Source organism: Lissotriton vulgaris, chromosome 2_1, assembly GCF_964263255.1.
Source record: "Lissotriton vulgaris chromosome 2_1, aLisVul1.2, whole genome shotgun sequence".
NCBI lineage: Eukaryota > Metazoa > Chordata > Amphibia > Caudata > Salamandridae > Lissotriton > Lissotriton vulgaris.
The window spans coordinates 749,485,790-749,498,983 of NC_141687.1; the positions used below are offsets into that span (position 1 = coordinate 749,485,790).

The window sequence follows — 13,194 nt, forward strand, 5'->3', positions numbered from 1 at the left end:
ACCTCGCATACGTCTTGTGTGCGTGGGAGTAGTACGAGTAGTCCCTATCTGCGGGGTGCATGTGCCGCCACAGATCAAGGAGGTCCACCTCCTCCAACTGAGCCCTACGGTCCGCGGAGAATTCCCCGACCTGCGGGGAGCGTTGCGCTGACCTATCCAGTGCGGAGTCAAAGACCATGTTGAAGTCCCCTCCAAGTATGATATGCCTATCCTGGGAGGAGGTAACATCCTCGATCGCTGCCTGCAAGAAACGGTCTTGCCGTTCATTGGGGCTATATAGGGACCCAATCGTAAACAGAAGACCCCCTATCCTAAACCGATATGCTAATGGCCTACCTTTCTGTTCGGTGAATTTGTGGAGGATCTCCCCCCTAAAGTGCTGGGCCACCAGTATCGCCACCCCAGCTGTTTTAGTGGTACAAGAGGAGAAGAACTGTGAAGGGAACTTATGGGATCGGAGCTTGTGCGTGTCCTGCGTTAATAAGTGTGTTTCCTGGAGGAGACAGACATCCGCCTGGGTGTTCTCTAGAAGCGAAAGCACAGCCCGCCTCTTAACTGGATTATTCAAACCCCGGACATTCAGGGTCACAACCTTACAAGTGGCAGGGGGCATGTGTAAAGGTGTAGTAGAAAGCTTCAAGGCCCCACATCAACAAGGCGAGAAGGGCAAGGGCACTGCATCGTATGAGGAGCAACAGAGCAATAAATAAAACGCAGTGACATGAGTAGCAAACCAGTCTGAGCAAACCAATCAATCAATCAATCAATCAATGACATTTATAGAGCGCACTACATACCCGTAGGGTCTCAAGGCGCTGGGGTGGGGGGGGTGCCGCTACTGCTCGAACATCCAGGTCTTCAGCTTTTTCCTGAAGGAGAGGTGGTCTTGGGTCAGGCGCAGGTCGGTCGGGAGGGAGTTCCAGGTCTTGGCGGCCAGGTAGGAGAAGGACCTTCCTCCTGTATTCGCTCTTCGGATGCGGGGGACGGCGGCGAGGGCGTGGCTGGCTGATCGGAGGTGGCGTTTGGGAGCGTTGAAGTTGATTCGGTTGTTGAGGTAGCTCGGGCCTTGGTCGTGTAGGGCTTTGTGTGCGTGGGTGAGGAGACGGAAGGTGATTCTTTTGTTGACGGGGAACCAATGCAGGTCTCTCAGATGTCCGGAGATGTGGCTGTTTCGTGGGATGTCGAGGATGAGTCTGGCTGAGGCGTTCTGGATCCGCTGGAGTCTCTTCTGGAGCTTGACGGTGGTACCGGCGTAGAGGGCGTTGCCGTAGTCCAGCCGGCTGGTGACGAGGGCCTGGGTGACGGTCTTCCTGGTCTCGGTGGGGATCCACCAGAAGATCTTCCGTAGCATGCGTAGGATGTTGAAGCACGCCGAGGAGACGGCGTTGACTTGCCTGGTCATGGAGAGGGAGGAGTCCAGGATGAAGCCCAGGTTGCGTGCGTGGTCTGTCGGTTTGGGTGCGGTGCCCAGGGCGGGGGGCCACCAGGAGTCGTCCCAGGCGGAGGGCGAGGAGCCCAGGATGAGGACCTCCGTCTTGTCTGAGTTCAGTTTCAGGCGGCTGGTCGTCATCCACTCGGCTACATCCTTCATCCCTTCGTGCAGATTGGCTCTGGCGGCGGCGGGGTCGTTGGTCAGGGAGAGGATCAGCTGGGTGTCGTCGGCGTAGGAGATTATGCTGAGGTTGTGTTGGCGTGCGATGGCCGCGCGGGGGCTCATGTAGACGTTGAAGAGGGTGGGGCTCAGTGAGGAACCTTGAGGGACGCCACAGATGACTTCGGTGGCCTCTGACTTGTACGGTGGTAGGCGGACTCTCTGTGTTCTTCCGTCGAGGAAGGAGATGATCCATTCCAGCGCCTTGTCCCGGATTCCGACGTTGCTGAGACGTTGCACTAGGGTGCGGTGGCAGACAGTGTCGAAGGCCGCGGAGAGGTCTAGGAGGATGAGGGCCGCTGTTTCTCCGTTGTCCATCAGGGCTCGGATGTCGTCGGTGGCGGCGATGAGGGCGGTCTCGGTGCTGTGGTTGGCTCGGAAGCCAGACTGTGAGGGGTCGAGGGATCCATTCGTCTCGAGGAAGGCGGCCATCTGCTTGTTGACGGTCTTCTCGATGACTTTGGCTGGAAACGGGAGGAGCGAGATGGGGCGGTAATTCTTGAGTTCGGTGGGGTCCGCTGTGGGTTTCTTGAGTAGAGCGCTGTGTTCGGCGTGCTTCCAGCTCTCAGGGAAGGTGGCGGTGTTGAAGGATGTGTTGATGATGTCTCGCAGGTGGGGTGCGATGACAGCGTCGGCCTTGTTGAAGACGTGGTGAGGGCAGGGGTCGGTCGGTGATCCGGAGTGGATGGAGTTCATCGTGCGGATGGTGTCTTCGGTGCTGATCGGGTTCCAGGCGTGGAGGGTGGTGGTGGGGGGTGGTTGTTCGGTCTTGGTGTGCGTTGGTTGGTTGTTGAAGCTGTTGTGTATGTCCGCGATCTTGTTGTGGAAGTATGAGGCAAGGGCGTTGCAGAGGCCTTGCGATGGGGTGATGTTGTTGTTTCCTGCGCTGGGGTTGGACAGCTCTTTCACGATGTTGAAGGGTTCCTTGCAGTTGTGTGCGTTGTTGTCCAGCCGGTCCTTGAATGCAGTTTTCTTGGCGGCGCGGATCAGCTGGTGGTGCTTCCGGGTGGCCAGCTTGAAGGTGGTCCTGTTGTCCGGTGTAGGTTCCCTTCTCCAGACTTTCTCGAGGGCTCGGCAGTTCTTCTTGGAGCTCTTGAGTTCGTCGGTGAACCACTGGGCTTTCTTGCTGCCGGGTCTGCTGGGCGGGGTCCTCAGCGGGGCGAGCTCGTCCGCGCAGTTGCTGATCCACTTCGTGAGGTTGTCGCCGGACTGGCTGGGGTTCGCTGAGCTGGCAGGAGGGTGCTGGCTCAGGGAGGTGGTGAGCTGGTCTGCTGTGATCTTGTTCCAGCTTCTGCGGGCAGCCTGTTGCTGGTGGTGGTGGGTCGTCGTTCTCTTGAAGGTGAAGTGGACGCAGCTGTGGTCCGTCCATTGAAGCTCTGTGGCGTGGCTGAAGTCGATGTCTGTGCTGGATGAGAAGACTGCGTCGAGTGTGTGTCCGGCGAGGTGGGTGGGGGTGGACACCAGCTGCTTGAGTCCAAGATTGGCGAGGTTGTCGAGCAGGGTGCTGGTGTTGCGGTCGTTGTTGTTCTCCAGGTGGAAGTTGAGGTCCCCCAGGAGGATGTAGTCAGTGGAGGGGAGGGCATGCGGGCTGACGAAGTCGGCGATGTCCTCGCTGAATTGTGTGCGCGGTCCCGGAGGCCGGTAGATCAGGGTGCCTCTGAGGGTGGTGTTCGGGTCGGTGTGGATCTGGAAATGCAGGTGTTCGGCGGTGGTCAGGGTGTTGTCGGTGCTGGTCGTGAGACGGATGGTGTTCCTGTGGATGATGGCGATGCCTCCTCCCATCTGGTTGGCGGTGCGATCCCTCTGGGTGATCTTGTAGCCCTCTGGGATGGCGATGGCGATGTCGGGAGCTGAGGAGGCGTTCATCCAGGTCTCCGTGAGGAAGGCAACGTCAGGGGCTGTGGTGTCGAGGAGGTTCCAGAGTTCGATGGCGTGTCTGTGGACGGAGCGGGTGTTGAGCAGGATGCACTTGAGGTGGGTGCTGCTGGTGTTCGACTTGGCGGGTGCTGGTGCGAGGCAGGTCCGGATGCAGGTGAACTTGCAGTCGTGGCAGCTGAAGGGTCCGTGGGTGCGTCGTGGTGTGGCTTGGTGGCATCCTGGGAATCGGCCGGTGTTGAGTGCGATGAGGGTGGCGGCGGAGTACGTCAGGCGGGTCGGTCGGGGTCTTCGTGGGCCAGGGGTCCTGGCGCTGGGCGCGATCCGGTCGCGGACGGGCGTAGACGGGCTTACCTTTGGCGCGGCCTCGGCGCACAATCGGCGCACCCGCTGAGCGTGACCGCTGCGCTTTCGCACGGTCGCCATATATTGCAAAGTGCGCGGGTGGGCGGAGCAGCTGGGAGGCGGGAGCGGGGAGGGAACAGAAGGAAAAAAGGGGCGGGGTCAGCGGAGATGGCGGGGAGCGGGGAGGGAAGACGGAGGGCGGGCAAAAACGGGCAATACGGCGGAAAAACAACAGTTAAGGCATACACAAATGCATACAATTACAATTCCACAATGACAACTAGCAACAGTACAAACAGCACCAGGGGCACAGGGGGAACAGCGCTAAACACGGACCACGCCGCTCGAAGGAGGGGGCGTGGTCACGAAGCGGCAGTCGGGCAGCGAGGCACACTGGAGGGGGAGGCACACGCAGCAGCTGGTGGCCGTGCGGCGCGGGAGTGTCCTAGGGCTAGGACACACTCACCTGCGTCGCACGGTCGCCATATATGGCCAAGTGCGCGGGTGGGCGGAGCAGCTGGGAGGCGGGAGCGGGGAGGGAACAGAAGGAAAAAAGGGGCGGGGTCAGCGGGGAGCGGGGAGGGAAGACGGAGGGCGGGTAAAAACGGGCAATACGGCGGAAAAACAACAGTTAAGGCATACACAAATGCATACAATTACAATTCCACAATGACAACTAGCAACAGTACAAACATCACCAGGGGCACAGGGGGAAGAGCGCTAAACACGGACCACGCCGCTCGAAGGAGGGGGCATGGTCACGAAGCGGCAGTCGGGCAGCGAGGCACACTGGAGGGGGAGGCACACGCAGCAGCTGGTGGCCGTGCGGCGCGGGAGTGTCCTAGGGCATGCATTGTGTCTGGAAACCTACGGACCGCAATGTGTATTGGACAACCCTCCTCTCCCCTCCCAAACTCCCAAGCAAATCAAAAAGACAGGCAGAACTGTGTATGCAACAGCCATGTGTAAGCAAACCAAAAAGCACATACATTGCCTGAATGACTAGGAAACCCCCATGTGCACTGAACGACCTTCCCACCCCCCCTCCAACTCCCGGATCCCCCCCTCCTGCCCAACCCCCTTCCTCCCTGGACCCCCCCAACTGTCCTCCTTCCTCCCCAACATTCCCACTGCCTCCAGTCCCCACCCACAACTGGGACTGGCTCAACGACCCTGACCCCTCCCCTGCGAACCCCCCAAGAACCCCAAAAACCCATTGTCCCAGTCCGGTCCTTGACGGACAAGCCTGTGGAAAGTCAAAGAAGTGGATGTCCAGCCACCACGCACTTCCCCGTTCCCCCCCCCCGACCCTCAAACCTGCATTTCAGTTATAGCGATGTCGATCTCCCCCCGGAGTTCACTCAAGCTGTCAGCGCCACTTCACTCGCTGTTGTAACACCGGCTCCATCTCGCACTGCAGTGTCCGAATCCGCATTGACGCCAGGAGAGTCCGGCTGCGCTGAGGAAGCAGATGACCATCGGCCAGGGATTGTCTGCCATCCGTCTCTTGTGACACGGCGCTGGTGAAGCGCGTGTGCTCCGTCTTCCGTAGCGGTGATCCCCAGCACCCCACACGTATCCTGAAGGGAATGCAGCTGATGTAGAGTCCCATTCCACCGAAAAATAAGCCGGAAAGGGTATCCCCAGGAGTACTGAGTGCCGTGCTCCCTAAGAAAGTCAGTCGCAATTTTAAAAGCCTTGCGTTTCTGCAGGGTGGTGGCTGCCAGATCCTGGTAAAGAGCCACTCGGTGACCCCGGAATTCCAAGGAAGACCTCCTCCGTGCCTCACAAAGTATTCGCTCTTTCAGGGGATAGTCCGGCAGGAAGGCCAGGATGTTGGGAGGTGGCGCTGAAGTCCGGCGTTGCAAGCCCACCCTGTGCGCCCTATCGATCCGTATGGGAAAATCGGCCGATTCCCCCAGTACCTCTCTGAACAACTCTCCTAGGTACGCCGCTACATCATCCCCTGCTTCCCGGGAAGGAATTCCCCGGACTCGGATGTTGTTCCTCCGGGAGCGATTTTCAAGGTCCTCTGTGTGCGACTGAAGATCAAGATGCTGGTCCCGCAGCCGGATAACTTCCTGCTGTAGTTGTGTGATTTCTTCGTCCATGGCATGGCCAGCGTCCTCCACCGTGGTAACTCTGTCACCCAGGCCGTCGACCTCCCTCCGTATCTCGCGGACCTCGCCCGCTACCTCCTGCTTGAGCGTTTGAAAGTCTTCCCGCAATGTACTGAAGATGGATTCAAGGAAGGATCTTGTGACCGGTGACTCCCCTCCACTAGCTCCCTGGGAACCACCCGGGTGGCGTGGGGACGGCTGTCCCCTATCTTGTCTCATGTTGCTCCTATTCAGCATATCCGGCAATGTACAGTCTCCCTTCTTTGACCCTCTGTTCTGCGCCATTTTGTCCGCTGAGTTGCCCCTCCAAATGATCTGCCAGACCAACCACTGGCGTGGCCCAAAACCGAACCGTCGGTCCCTCACACCGCTCCACCAATGTTCTATGGGTTCAGTCCGCACCACCGACAGAACAGGATCTGTGAAGTGACCTGTGGCCGGCTCCTTCCGGGGACTGGCTGCACACCAGGGTCTTCAGGTCCGACCAGCCCGGGTCTGCTCCCGCCTCCTCCACCACTGTCACCACAGACACGAGCTCTAGGTCCCTAACGCCACGGGGGGATCCCCCTTGAACTGGTCCAGTATAGGCCTCCCCGCAGCTGAGCAGGGGGATGTATGCCTGTCGTCAAGCTTGCCCCTGCTCCTCCACGCAGTCTATGTAGGAAGGATCACTCCGGGTGCTCCGGGTCCGGGCCGTCCCAAGGCGTCACCAGTTCAGGGGCTGCACCAGAGGAAGGGCTTGCTCTAGGATCACACAGGTGGTCAGGCCCACCGGCGACCGATAGTCAAATACCCCAGCCTCTGCTCTTCCGTGGCTCCAGGGGGTGTAGGCCGCAGCCTCGGCCTCGCGTGGGGAACTCTCCCGCCCAGCGTTACCAAGCACTTCGATTCTCCGCAGGGGCCTCCGCAGACCCAAGAGAGCAGCACCGTACCCAGTAATCACGGCTGGCTGGTTGATGGGCCTCCGCCACTCACGGTGACTTTCAGCGTGGTCGGGGTCCGGAGTGCAGGCCAAAGCCACAGCCTTGCGTAATGTCCGGCCCCGGGCCGGCACCCCTATCGCTCCGCCTCAGGTGCAGGCGGCTCAGACCCCTGAGAAGTGCTGCGGGGCCGGGCGGGAACGTCCGTGACCGGGGGGCAGGATCGGCAGCTCCACTGTGCCCACCAGGGCCACTCCCGTGTCTTTCAGCGTGGTCGGGGTCCGAAGTATAGGCCAGAACCCCAGCCTTGCGCAATGTCCTGCCCCGGGGCCGGCACCCCTGTCGCTCCGCCTCCGGCGCAGGCGGCCCAGACCCCTGAGGAGTGCTGCGAGGCCGGGCGGGGACGTCCGGGACCGGGGGGCAGGATCGACAGCTCCGCTGTACCCATCAGGGCAGACGTCCGATCCAGGTCAGGGTCCGACTCTTCCTCCTGGTTGCGCTCTAGGCCTCTCCCGCTCCCAGCAATGGCGCCGGGTCCAAGACCGGGCAAGCGCAAGTAGAGGCAGCTGCGTCCCTGCAGCAGCTACTCCGTGGCTCCACTCCGCAGCTCCGTGAAGTACAGTGTCCCGGGGGGAGGATCAGCGTAATTACAGCAGGTTAAGGGCCCAGGGCCGGCGGAGCTCACAACGAGTGCGACCACTCAGCCCGCCATCTTGGCCACGCCTCTACCGAAATAATTTTTAAATAATGGTGAAATACCGTCAGTGCTCAGGGACAGAAAAGATGCTAGCTCATCACAGCAAGCTTGTGGAACGCCTCCCACTATACCTAAAGAAGCTGGCTCAGTGATCTCTTCCCACAATAGCTGAGCCCTGGATCCTTGGAGAGGCCTACGTGAAAGAAAGAAAAACAGATGCGACTTTCTGCACTGTTAGGACTTTATAAAACATTACACAAATTAGAGGTTACTCTCAAATGGCACAGTTGTCTGTGTTCCTAGTCCTGGCGTAAAGTAGGATACCTGAAAGCTCTCAAAATAAATGTATTTAAAGTTTTGTTTCTCCATCCACAAAGTGGTATTGAGCAGTAAAATAATGTCCACTATGTTAGGGAGAGAGATGGAAGCATCAGAATAGATGGCTTCCTGACGAATAACATGATATACATCACAACTCTCTCAGAGGAACAGCATCTCTGTTTCCATGTATGCCCAAAATATCTGATTTCAACCGTTGGGCCCCGGTATTCTGTTTTTCCGCCCTGGTATTCTGTTTTTTCTTCTTAAGTGCACAAACATTTCCCTACCAACATAAATTTGGTACAAGCTGTGGAGGTGCATCTTGGAGCTGTTAGGAATGCGGCCAAAAAGCGACGCTCCTTCAGTGGTATCTGATGAGATGACTGTCATTGCTTGAACACAAGGAAACAAACAGTGCATCCAAAAAACTGTTTAGAGACTCTGTCTGGATAACAGTAGCCAGCTAGAAACTCTACTGGTTTTGGAACTTATATCCTCTCAGATGCCCCTCTGAAAACATAAATGAACACGGTTGAAACAAATACTCTCAGAGAAGCCCAGAGACTTGGCGTGTCAGCAGGTGGGGGTTCAGCAAGCTTGTTGATAAGTCGGTCTGGTTGGTCTCTGGATCAACAGCAATGAGCCCTGCTGATTTTGGGGATCCAGCTGGCTAAACAGTAGGGAGCCGTATACCTGACAAGGAGGAGGCTGCTGAGAATAATTAAGGGCATCATCGTGTGTAAACACCTTCTAGGTGATAGACAGAGAAAAAATGTGGTGGCTCATGAAAGTAATTAAGGAGACTGCTTCTAGCATTACTGGGATTCTGTGGCCTGTGGAAATGAGGTGTTCCTATGCGAGTTGTGGCCACCTTTCTAACAACATACCCTTTTATGTTGCAAAATACCTGCTTACTGTGCTTAAGGAATGACCAGAAAGTACATGTGGCATTCATTCATTCATTGTGCATGCACTCGACTATTGTCATGGATAATAGAATGTAATAGGGACCTCGGGCACATAGAAACCTTCCTATGTGTTCTAAAGTTTCGGTGCTGTGATACGGTATACTCTAGTGATAGTTTGATATATTGTTTATCTAGTCTATGTTTAGTAAAAAACTTCATTAACATACCAGTGTAGGTATAGTTGTCATTTTGTAATTTTCCATTTTATGTTTTTCTCTAGGTATACCCAAGGTTTCAGACATCATTTTTGAGCCTAAGCATTTTGGGTACGGCCAATCCATATACCTGACTTGTGACGTTACTGGCTTCCACCCTAAAGATATTACTGCGGAGTGGTATAACAATGGGATGAAATTGGAGGACATTACTAATATAGGAAGTGGTGAGGACGAAAATGGCTTGTTCAACCTAAGATCGAGCTTGCACTTCACGCCCACAGCTTTGGATTACAACAAAGATATTTCATTTCTTGTCAGCCATCCTAGATTGCGGGAGCCTATCAAAAAGCAAGCAAAGATATTGCTTCCAGGTAAGCAGCTAGTGTCAAAAATTACTACTGAACTTTGATTATATATATATATTTTTTTATATTGTAACGCACCAGCGTGCAACTGGGAGGTAACTCTGGGGTGTAGCAATTGTGAACAATATACATGTATGTAGAAGCATATGAACACGAACAGATTCATGCTACAGAAACATTAACATTGATCAAGTATAACACCGAGAATATAACCTTTCCCTGTGAGAATGTTGGCAAGTTTAAAACAGAGGAAGATATACATCTAAGCACATAAAGATTTCAACATCTCAAGCGGGCTACAACAGCCCTGGATGCTTTACTAAGGGTGGAGCAGGGAGCACATAAATCATTGAGTGGACGATGAATGTTTGACGCTCCTTCCTAAGAGTTGGGCACGAACCTTCTGGAATTAACTCATGACTGAGCACTGAAAGTATTGTTGTACATCTGCCCTAAAATGTATGATTTCACAGTGGAGTGATGAGGTATGATCGATAAATAGACTTAATATGATACCAAACATGTATTTTAGTTCTTGTTGTTGTAATTATGGTTCTGTTAAAGTGACTCAAACCAGTGGAGTGCAAGCTGCAGGTCAATGGATTATCCCAAGATTGATAAGTACAAGAGACATGCACTCTTTCTTAACACCATGCAAGTCTTCATGAAGATTTACACCCTTTCAGTGCAGCTGAGGTGGTGATCATTGTGTGTGAATTGACTTTTAGTATTTGTAACAAGGTATTAATGATGATGATGATACCTTCAGTCGTCTGTCTACTTTGGATTGCTGCCTCTGACAGTGGGGAGTGTTGTGCTGAGTAAACTGAAGAATGACATATGTCACCTAGATATTGGAAAGGGAAAGTTAATATTGGCTCCATAAATCAATGTGATTATGGAATCTTGTTACTTTCTTACAAAGGCTCATAACTTTGAATTCAGTTTTGGAAGCTCAGAGAAATGCACCATTTCATCCATAAACAAACTAGAATGAACTAGTCTTTCAGGATTGAAGAATATTTATTACATATGTGCATTTTCCCTCTCACTCTGACAATGAGTGTTAATAACGCCAGGGAAATCTCCGTCCACTCTCACAACCGGAACTGCACGCATCGACCTGTTGCCCTGCACAAGTACCTCTCCCCAAAGTGTGCATCTCTCTCTAATCCACAGAAGCATTGATCCAGCTCCTCCAGCTTGTAGGACTGGTGATCACATTTATTTTCTTTCTCAGTTCAGCAGTAACCTGTTATCAAAATTTGAAATGTTTTTCACAGGAGAGGGGATATAGAGACCCCTTCTCTGGGGCCAATAAGTGCTTCAAAGCTAATACATTATACAAAGCGGGACTCACTATAATAATGGTGAATTGACAGTAGCAGCTGGTCAAACATTGTTTGGTATACCTGAGAAAGTTAACTATCTTTCTCATGGCAAGAGTCTTATCAGAAAGTTACCTGTAGTGCTAGACGCACTATTGTGGTCTCACACCCTGTGATGACCTTTGACTACCATTATTTTAATTGACTTTGGTGTGTTATTTCATTATTTTATTTTTTTCCATTTCAATGATACAAATAAAAACAAAATTTATAAAAATGAGACAAAACTGCATACTAAGAAAAATGGGAGGACAAAAGGAACAAAATCATCCTGAATATTCATTCTGAAAAATATCACCCACATAGGAAATGATTAGCAATAATCAAACTAATATTACATAAATTGACATCACATTACAATAATCCTTTAAGAGAACAGTGTGCTCGTTAATCCAATGACACCAGCGCCTTATAGGGAGCATCAGGATCTACAGTGTGTATTCTAGTGACAGGGGAGACTGTTAAGTCTGTTGAAACCTCTCTGATGGGGTGGGAGTGGCAGGATGATCTCAGGTCTGAGTCTCAATGTAAGTAGCGTACTAGCTCCAGAGGTTCTTTGGTCTGTTCCTAGGGGGGAGCAGCTCGCTGTATGTTTAAGTTTGTGTATTACAGTACAGCAAGTCCTAGACCATTGATACAGTGTGTGAGGAGAGCCTCGAGACCAGTGTAGTGCCAATACTCGTTTAGCAACCAACAAGGCCATGTCCACTAATCATATGATAGGTTTCTGCAATCTTTAAGAGTATCCAAGGAGGGCTAGCAGCGGATCAGGGCTAAGATCTACCTGAGTGACTGATTGGAGTTCTGCAAATACTTCTATCCAAAAGTTTGTTATAGGTGGGCAAAGCCATGCTAAATGTAAAGAATCGTCCTTGCCGGCGCCACATCGCTCGCAGTCGGGTGTGTCATGTAGTCCAAATTTGTGGAGACGCACAGGCGTATTGGTAGATGCCGTTTATAATCTTAAACTGTGTAAGGCGATGTCAGCCGTTAAGTGAGATACATTTGGTTGCCTCACAGCAATACCTCCACATATTGTTGTCTATATCCAGTCCCAAATCAGTCTGCCATTCCAGTCTGGCCTTGACATACCGGTCCCGGCTCAGTTCCTGCGTCTCAGAGTATATACGCGAAACTAGTCGCTTTGGGGATGCAGCACGAATCAGTGTGGAGAAGGTAAGTACTTCCGGAGGTTCCACCAGCCCATCCCCTAGTAGCTTTCGTAACACGCTTGTAGCCCTAAAATAATGGAATGTGGCTAGGGGAGGTGGTAGCGGGTCTGTATCTAGCAGGTCAGTCCAGTCCAGTCCCTACCTGTTCCATCTTTAAAAATATCACCATTTGTGTCAATTCCCAAGGTGTGTAGTGCTGCTTCCATTTCTGGGGATGTGAGATTTGGTAACCACTCGCACCAGGCTATCGGGTGATAAGGGAGTATAGAGAGTGCTTGTCTGTTGAGGAGATTAGCCAGGCATGAATTGTAGCATTAATCGAGTCGAGGATAGTAGTATTTCTGCTTGGCGCATGAAATAAGGCAGTCGCCAAGTGAGCTGGAGCTTGCGTAAGACACTCTATATGTAGGTCGGGTGGGTGTCTGCTGATGCAACCAGAAGTTGGCATGTGAGGCCTGGACGGCCCAGTAGTACAGATCGAGGTACGGGGCACCCATCCTTCCATAGAGTATGGCAGGACAAAGAGGTTCCAGCTCGCACGAGGCTGTTTGTTGGCCCAGGCCAGCTTAATTTGTAGCGACCTAAATTGTTTGAAGAACTGTGCCGGCAGGGCCATCGGAATGTTATGGTACAGGAAAAGAAATCGGGGGAGGACTACCATTTTCATTAGTGATGTTCTACCCAATAGGTAGAGGGAAAGAGGAAATATTACTGATTTCGTCCAGTAAATCTATTAGCCGGAGAGCTCCCTGAATCGCACTATCTCGCACAGGACAGGGGATACATTGTTGACTGGATCACAGACATATAGGAGAGTATCGTCTGCATAAAAAGAGACGACTAGGGTATATCCAGGGAATCTTATCCCTTTATTGCTATGGTCTTCCCGCGGGGCGCAGGCCAGTGGCTCAGCCACCAGAGCATACAGGAGCGGAGATAGAGGACAGCCCTGCCTGGTGCCCCTGGATATTGTCAGGGGGCAGTGACCATGTCTCCCACCCGCACCCGAGCAGTGGGATTCGTATATAGCGTACTAATCAAACTCGAAAAGACACTCCCTAGCCCCATGCGCTCCAAAGTCAGCAGCATAAATTTCCATTCCACCAAAATAAATGCTCTTTCAGCATCGAAAAAAATAGCCGCGACTTTGGTGTCCGGTGCAGTGTGCTGTATCGCTCCAAACACTGTACGCAAGTTGTATGTGAGTGTGCATT

The 13,194-nt window shown here is 53.0% G+C and overlaps 1 protein-coding gene across 2 annotated transcripts in view; it reads left to right on the forward strand.

Annotated features, from left to right (window-relative positions):
* The window catches only part of LOC147731085 (uncharacterized), a 400,147-nt gene that overhangs the window by 191,270 nt on the left and 195,683 nt on the right, over window positions 1-13,194 (forward strand). For both annotated transcript variants that reach the window (XM_086956050.1, XM_086956051.1), the window contains exon 9: window positions 9,118-9,426. In XM_086956050.1, coding sequence (XP_086812176.1) covers window positions 9,118-9,426 — 309 coding nt within the window. The remainder of the gene's footprint in view (window positions 1-9,117; window positions 9,427-13,194) is intronic.